General features: G+C 42.5%; 2 protein-coding genes across 2 annotated transcripts; both read right to left on the bottom strand.

Moving 5' to 3' along the window:
• Nucleotides 1–4,676: 4,676 nt before the first annotated feature.
• LACBIDRAFT_296766 (uncharacterized protein) lies at nt 4,677–4,895 on the bottom strand (the record flags this gene model as incomplete). Its single annotated transcript, XM_001890557.1, has 1 exon — nt 4,677–4,895. The coding sequence occupies one exon, from the start codon at nt 4,893–4,895 to the stop codon at nt 4,677–4,679; it is 219 nt and encodes a 72-aa protein (XP_001890592.1).
• A 1,368-nt stretch (nt 4,896–6,263) lies between these two features.
• Nucleotides 6,264–8,420, bottom strand: LACBIDRAFT_335684 (uncharacterized protein; the record flags this gene model as incomplete). The annotated part of the gene is made up of 1 exon (XM_001890558.1): nt 6,264–8,420. The coding sequence occupies one exon, from the start codon at nt 8,418–8,420 to the stop codon at nt 6,264–6,266; it is 2,157 nt and encodes a 718-aa protein (XP_001890593.1).
• Between the last annotated feature and the right edge of the window lie 131 nt (nt 8,421–8,551).

Here is an 8,551-nt window from a genome sequence, read left to right on the forward strand (position 1 = left end):
TTTTGCATTCTCCCAGGAGATTATATCGATACCAGGGTTGCTTTTCTAATGTCCTGGGGATGTTAAAACCAGTGCTCCATAGATTTCACATTTCTGGGACATGTATATGGACACCAGTGTTGCTTTTTTGACATCTTGTGGGTAAGAAAAGTCATGCCCCAGACATTTCGCATTTTTCCGGGACATCTGGGGGTGTTATTTGGATGTCCTGTGGGTATTTGAATCGATGCTTTGGACATTTTGCATTTTCTTCGGACATTTACATGGCTACCATGGTTGTTTTTCTGATGTCCCATTGCACTGGACATCTCAGATTTTTCCAGAACATTCATGTGGCCATCCAGGGTTGTTTTCAGATGTCATCTGTATATTGAAACTGATTCTCTGGACATTTCGCATTTTTCCAGGACATTCATACCACTACATGGTTGTTCTTCTAATGTTCCATAGATAATCAAGTTATTGGTCCGGACATTTCGCATTTTCCCAAAACATTTAAGCGAAATGCTTTTTTGATGTCCTTTGTATATTGAAACTAATGCTCCGGACATTTCGCATTTTTCCGGGACATTTATACCAGTCCCAGGGTTGTTCTTCTGATGTTATCAAGTTATTGGTCCGGACAGTTCGCATTTTTTCGGGACACTTATCCCACTACCAGGGTTGTTCTTCTGGTGTTACATAGATAATCAAGTTATTGGTCCGGACATTTTGCATTTCCCCAAAACATTTATGCGAGGGCTTTTTGGATGTCCTCTGTATATTGAAACTAATGCTCCGGACATTTCGCATTTTTTTCGGGACACTTATACCACCACCAGGGTTGTTCTTCTGGTGTTCTGTAGATAATCAGGTTATTGGTCCGGACATTTTGCATTTCCCCAAAAGATTTATGCGAGTGCTTTTTGGATGTCCTCTGTATCTTGAAACTAATCCCCCGGACATTTCGCATGTTCGTGGGACATATGCCCTGGGATAATGTATTTCGGAACTCCCTCTCCTAATTTCACCATCCATTTTTGCCTAAGACATCTGGGGTCATTTGGCCCAATGACAAACATTAGGTGTTTTTACACCTTTGGGCCAATCTACAGCACCATAGTCTAGTTGCTCATTGGGCCCATTTGGGTAGTCCTATGACCCATAGGACAATTGTCCATGTTGTACTTTTATGGTACTATAGGGACACCTACGTCTACTTGTGGGATCCGGGGGTTACCAGCAGATGTCCCTTGCTGCAGGAATTCATTTTTAAGGTCTGAGGATGAACTCAAGGATGTTATGGTTTCATACAAGTTCATGGCAATGAGATTTGGTGTGCACACAAAAGACCACTTTGAATATATCAAAGGCAAACTTCAACAAACATGGTTTTGAGGGCTTCATGTACTGCAACGGGGATGCTCACTCAATGGAATTTTTACCAGGATACAGAAGACCCCCAAGGCCTTGTGAACATATGTAGGAGAGTACGAAGCATCTGAATCTCAGTCATTATTGAAAGAGAAATGGAACAAACAAATGAACAGGGTTGGTAATGATATATTGTCAAAGTCTAATAAAAGGCTACACTACAGAGTGTTCTAGAGTAAAGACACCTCAGCACAGGGTGTTGGAGTTTACACAAAACCAGGGTCTCATCTTACTATGGATTAAAAGATATTAATTTGAAGAGAGATGCGCAAGTGTAGAAACTCGACACGCACCTAACACAAGAAGTCATTCGGTCATGTGCTACAATGCATGATCCAAGAAGTCATGTGGCAAGACACATCACGTGCATCAACGCATCACAAATCATGGCATCATTGACCCAAGAAAACTCAACTTCATGAAATATTCCAAAGTCTACCAAGAGAGAAAAACTATGAACAATTTGCTGTGCAGTCTGAGACCCATGTGCAGCATCCAATAATAGAGAGAAAATCAGTAAGCAGACTGTTTGCCTCAGCTGAACCGATTGTGAAACGGTGATTCCCGCGTACGCATCAATACTGATGTGTCACGTCGCCACAATAGAGAAAACACTACAAAAACTTAAAAGAAGTCAGCTCAGCTGTGCCACACACAACTGAGCCACTTCAAACCTTTACTAAAGACCAGTATTAATTTGTCCGACCTCTCGGACAACACATGGACATGTAAATATAAATAGAAAACATAGAATAGTATAAAGGGAGGATGTGCACAGGCTGATACAGAAGGAATTATCCCCCGGGATGGTGGCAATGATGTTGGGGTACTGTTAACATGGTCTGTGCGCATTTCCTAATATGGTAATTATGTTGGGGTATTGCTTACATGGTCTGTGCGCATTTCCAAATATGGTAATTAATGCAAATATAGCCAGAAAATCAGGAAAAAAGAATAAAGCCTGTTGCATGGCACCATCGTCATGTAGTGGCATCATCGTTGTTGCGTGTTCGCTGTGCTGTTGTTGTCGTGTTGCCATGGTTGTTGCATGTTGGAACGACAAATACACGGATTCGTTGTTTGGTTGCCACGTTGCTGTTGGCGACGTGGCACCTGGGAGTGTGCGTCAAGCAAAAAGGAGAATGGGGGGGATGGACTCATGAAAACACCATTTAGGACAAACGACGACATCATCATTCGTCATTGTCCTCCTCTGCCTCGTTGCCATGTTGCCTCATTGTCTGTGTGGTGTGTTCGTGTTGTACATGGCACCTGGTGTGCTCACATGCTATCGAGTGGGTTGTTGTGGCTGTTGTTGGGTGGCATGCCATTGTCGTGGTTGTCGTTGTCGTCACCGTTGTCCTCAGAAATGGGGGCGGCGGGGAAAGAGGATGGTGTGGGGTGGAAAGGAATGGGTGTTGGCTTTGTTTGTTAACTTTGCCTCTGTTTGGTAACAGAAGTAAAATAAACAAACAAATGACCAGATTCTGTTGCATTCTGTTCCTGCGAATTCCACAGAACATTCCGGTGTCAATTCCAGAATGCCCAAATTATGAAGAAAATAGCAGGCCTCCCTGCCAAATTTCATTCCTCCAGAATCCACCGGAATGACCGGATTCCTGCAGGAATTAGGGGGCACTGATAAGACCTCCGTTGGGCCAATGTATAGTATCATAATGTCTTTTGTAATTGGGCCCATTGGGGTAGCCCTATGACTTATTGGGACAATTGTCAAGTTCTATTGTTATGGTTCCATAGTGTATCTACTGAATGCCCTGTGAAGATGGCTATGGCAACCTTCCATTGCCATAGTATCTTCTTTTTACCACCACCCTTCGTGCTTGATACATTGGGACCAGGGGGAGGGAATAACTCTTGCTTGATGTCAGGGTCATCAGTGATGGCTGCACTGAGGCTTTCACTCAGTGTTTGATCACTCCAACTATGGTAAGGATACTCAGCATTTGTATTTGGGAAAGACGATGGCTAACATACTTGATTGCTTCCATTAGCCCCCACTTCATCAGTAGGATCACACAGTTTATGGTCCAGGTGAACAATCACAGAATTTGCCTGTAACCAACTCTGGTCTGAAAGCCAGATACTATCTAATGGGCATATAGAAATCTGCGTGCCACTTGCGGACCACCCGTTCGCAGGTGACCGCAAGTGTCTCGCAGATAATCAAAAAGGATCGCAGGTATCGCAGGTGTCACGCAGATAGATAGTCTACTACAACATAGTACTTAGTAAATTTAAACTAAAGAAATGTAATCTTCACTTGAGAACTTAAAATGTGGCCACTGCTATGCGATACGAGTCTGGAATACAGTGTTCAATTTTCTACACAAGAGTTTTAGTTCTTATTTACTCATGCCTACTCGCAAGTTGACCGCAGGTGGCTCTCAAACATCCATTTTGTGCGCAGATTCTCGCAAGTGTGTCTCGCATTGGTCTCGCAGGTGTATCGCAAGTGATGCACAAGTTGCACGCAAGTGTACGCAAGTCTCGCAATGGATACTAACTCTCGCAAGTGTATCTTAAATGTGTCGCAGGTGTGTCGCAGATGTATCTCAAGTGTACCGCAAGCTGAATGCAAGTGTATCGCAGGTGGAATGCTGATTGGATGCAGGACATCTTGGTCATTTCGTAGAGCAATATATGTTGCCAGTATAATTTATGAATCCCATGAATGAAATGGTTCCAAAATTAGTGAATGTGAGGGAAATGTCATTGAAATACATTGTAAAAGTGAGGGAAATGACAGTGAAATACATTATGAATGTCCCAAGAATTTCCTTCAAATCCGCTGACACCGGTCTAATTGAGAAAATTGGGGGAAACACCGGAATCCAGGTTTTCTGGGGAAGTAGTCAGGAAATAACGAGAGATTTTCGTCGATTTCCAAAGTTGGTTTTCCCTAATGTCCCTCGTTTGGTGTGGAATCAAGTTGGGATGGGAAGAAGAGAGCGAGTCTGAACGAGAGGTGAGACTCCATCACTCGCCAATGGCAGACATTGGCTATTGAGTCCTGAAGTCTCTGGAAAAAAATCGACCACAATCACGTCCGATAAAGAAGGAAAATAGTGGTAAGAAGCCGGTGGCTGACTAGTCATAGCCTCAGACACTGCGTTACTTGTACATTTCAGCATAAAAATGGTCTTAGTACAGACCTATAGGTACAAACCAACAAGTCAGAAAGAATAAGAGAGATTCAGATACGTTAAACTAGAAGGATAATTATGGTGCTCATTGAAGAAATCTCAAGAAATATGAAATCTCAGCAAGGTGCGCTGATGCTCGCAGATGCCCGCAGATACTCGGCTCACTAGGTCTAATGTGCACGCAACTGGATTAATCTGCACGCAAGTGACCGCAGATACTTCCTTTCGGTTCGCAACTGGCACGCAACCTGTGTCCGCAGGTGTCCGCAGATGGCACGCAGATTTTCCTGTGCCCCTATCTAATTTTACATGATTCATAGTGTATTATTAGTAATGTGATGGCCTTATGGATGTCCAAAGGGCATGATTGTAAAATATATGACTGTTAGAGTTCGTCAATTCTAACATTGGCATATTCTTCTGAATACAAAGTCTGTCAGTAATTGTAGAATTAAGTAAAACTTACATGGATTGACTGATATGGCTTCTGCATACATAGAATAGTCTGAATAGATTGACAAGTAAGTGTAAGAGGGTGGTCCTATGTTTTTGAGTAGCTTTCGTTGGCGAGTTCTTAAATTTCAGCAGCATTTTTGCAAGGGCATAGTAGGGCATTACCAGAAAATTCACAGAGGTTTCAGATATTTTAAATATATAAGTATTATTAATCAAATCTAATTGATATGGGGAGTCATGGAATGAACAGGTAGAACCATAACTTGAACCGGCAGTGAAGCACCTCCAGAGGCGCTTCAACGACAGTTCACATTCTGCAACAATTCAGCAAGTTCCCATGGTTCAGATGAGAAACAAACATTTTTGAACCATTTGTGAACTGTTTGCTGAATCGCACTGAATCATTCACCCTGACTCCCCCTAATACTAAATGCATGAGTCCAAGTCAAAACTCTCATGGTTGCCTAATCAAGTTCACGTTGATGTCTCAAATCTGTTCGCCTCTGTCTCAACCACAACATGTACACCTGGTGTTGCACAATCCTCGGTAAGTGTGATGACCAGTGACATGCCGTGACATGGTGTCACAGGCCCAATATCTTGAGACATTGAGTTTGTACTTTCCACAGCACCTATTCAATATATTTTTTGCAATGGGTTTGATTGAATTAAGTGAATGAATCCACTGGGAGAGTTTTCCCTGGAGAAATTGCATTTATTGCTCCAAAAATGCGAAATCAGTCTGTTTTCCCTGCCAAATGAGGCAGTCTGAAGTGATTGGACTATAACTTTTCAACAACAGCACGTATGAACATGATTTGCAGACGGATTTTACTTAGAATTCAAATTCCAATCGATCTACGGATCCAGAATTTTTATTTGTGGCACCTGTGCCGAGATACCCTTGAAAATCAGCACTTTTACATGGTTAAAGGCTAGTAATTAAAAATATGGACCCGTAGGATTGTAGCCACATAGTAATCGATGATTTCGTCTCTGCAAACCTAAGCCCAAATCCTATCTGTTGTGAAGCTCATAGCTCGAGGAGGCAACCTTGGGCCAATAGGTGCTGCACAGCCACTGATCCAATTCCAGAATGAGTTGTGATCACTTCCCTTAGTTTTTCTTTTGTAGAATAGTTGTATAATAGCCTACTTTATACATTCAAAGTGTTGTAATAATGCTAAACATGAAAAATATCCAAAGAAAATGCAGTTTTCTGGCAACATCTCATTCACTCTCATAGCCCTCTATATCCTCCCAACCCTCCTCCTCATCCTCCTCATCCTCCTCATCCTCCTCATCCTCCTCATCCTCCTCTTCCTCTGACAGATTAATATTCTCACCCTCACTCCCCTCATCTTGGATGAGCTTCCAAGCACCATTTGTATGCAGATCAATAGCATCTACAAGTGCTTTGCGGATATCAGCAACTTTGGTTGGCATTGGCCCTTGCTTGAGATTTGGAGCACCTGCACTCTTGAAGAGTCTCAATTGGTCCTTGAGGGACGTGCCCTTGAGTCCTGGGACCTTTTCCTTGTCAAAAACAAGTTCCAACTGTGCAATCTGTTCTGCAGTTGCCTTTGCATTTTGCTCCCAAACCTCCTTGCGTGCAGTTTTCTTTGCTTGTCGTTGGTCACGGAAATCAGTAAGTTCATTGCGCCTTTTCTTCTCCTCCCCATTTGCCTCTCGTCCAAGTTTATGTATATACTGATAGTCTTCCTCAGTAAACTTTGTTTCCATAAATGCTTGTGTGTTATTGCGGAAAAACATTATCAAGGCATTGCAACTGAGAAGTGTAAGCTGAGGCTGATAGTGCATGAGGCGTCGGAAAGACCCTAGCAGACCTTCATTTTCATCATTTGTTGCAGGCATATGTGCAAGCTCCCTTTCCTCTGCAGTTGCTTCATCAATTAGGCCACCAGGTGCAAATTCTGATGTGAAACGTTCCCATGTTTGTGCTGCTCCTTTGAAAAATGCAATCAAAAGATTGTGGAAGTGAGGGAGTGTAGGGATGAGGTCAAATATCTTCTTTACAACTGCAGGATTCTGCCACTTTTCACCATCTAGAGTCGCTGTTTTGTATGATTCAGAAATGTCTAGGTCTTTTCCAATGAGAATGTCAGGATTTGCAATGATTTTCTGCATATGATCATAGACACGAGAATGAAAAGGACCAAGGTCAAGCATGTTCTTTTTTTGGGCATCAGAAGTACAGATTGCTTTCATATATGGGTATGAAACAGCCTCAGCATAAATTGCAAGAACAGCAAGCTCAGTCACTGTTGAAGTGCAGTGGAGAGCCTTCCAGAGATTTAACTCCATGTGATTGAGTGTTGGATTTTGCTTGTTGATGCGTAGACTCTCAAGAAAATCCTTGAATTTATCTCCATAGAGAATAAGGGCTGCAGCAGCATTACAATATGACTGGAATCTATTGTTGGATGTATCAGGAAATGTAAATGGAACTCCCACATGTTCCCACCACCAATAACGAAAGATATCATGGTGGCCCCTTTTATCGTCTTTATTGTTGAAGATTGCACCTGCAATTTCTGCAGTTTTAATTGCACCACGTGTTGATTTGTGAAAAGCTCTTTCTTGAGCTGGTGTTAGGGTGTCACCTTTCTCAAGAGCAGTGGCTCGCTCTTGAACCACAGGATCATTATCACGATTGGCAAGAAGGACAGGGTGTTCTTCCTCAAGCCCATTCTCAATCCACCAAGCTGCCACTGCAAGATACCCTCCCCGAATAGTGTTCAGATCCTTGTGGCAACCACAGCCAGCCCAGATAAAGAGCCGGAAAATATGTTTTTCCTCATCAGAGAGATTATCAAACTCTTCTTTTCCCAACTCAGCAACTGCCTCTTCAATCATTTTGGCCTTCCTCTCAGCCTTCTTGATGTCAGACAGTTTGTTCCACTTATTTACCCCACCAGCTTTTCTAATCATTTCCTCTTCTGCTTTCTTGAAATAGTCACAAACCTCCTCTAATGTCATTTCTAACATTTTTTCTTCTCCAAGATGTTGATCAACAGCCCAAGCTTTCAGAGTTTCAAGCAATCGGGCATCTTTTTTTTCCTTTGCACAGTGATCAGTGCTCATTCCTGCAAGGTTGATCAAAAGTTCAATAAATTTGAGAAGTCCACCTGAGCGCTTTCCAAGAGGACTGTTATTGTAGAGGTCAATAATTTTCTTGAGAGTATTCTCCCAGTCTGCAATAGCTTCTTCACTAGATCCATCTTTTGATGATTGAATTCCAAAAGTTCGGGTTACTTGTTGCTTTGAACTGCCCTCTGGTGAAGTGTAATCCTCAGCAATAAGATGAACATGGCGGGAATTGTAGTTGATGCTACGATGGCTTGTACCATCTGCACTGAAAGTCATACTTTCTGCTTTTTTCATCTCATATCCAAGCTGAATTTGTGCAGCAAAATATCCCTCATGAAGAAATCGAGAAACAGAAGTGTGGCTGATACTGCCAACACCTGTTATTCCTGCAGATTTGAGGACAGCCA

The sequence above is a fragment of the Laccaria bicolor genome, genomic scaffold, assembly GCF_000143565.1.
Source record: "Laccaria bicolor S238N-H82 LACBIscaffold_112 genomic scaffold, whole genome shotgun sequence".
Classification (NCBI taxonomy): domain Eukaryota; kingdom Fungi; phylum Basidiomycota; class Agaricomycetes; order Agaricales; family Hydnangiaceae; genus Laccaria; species Laccaria bicolor.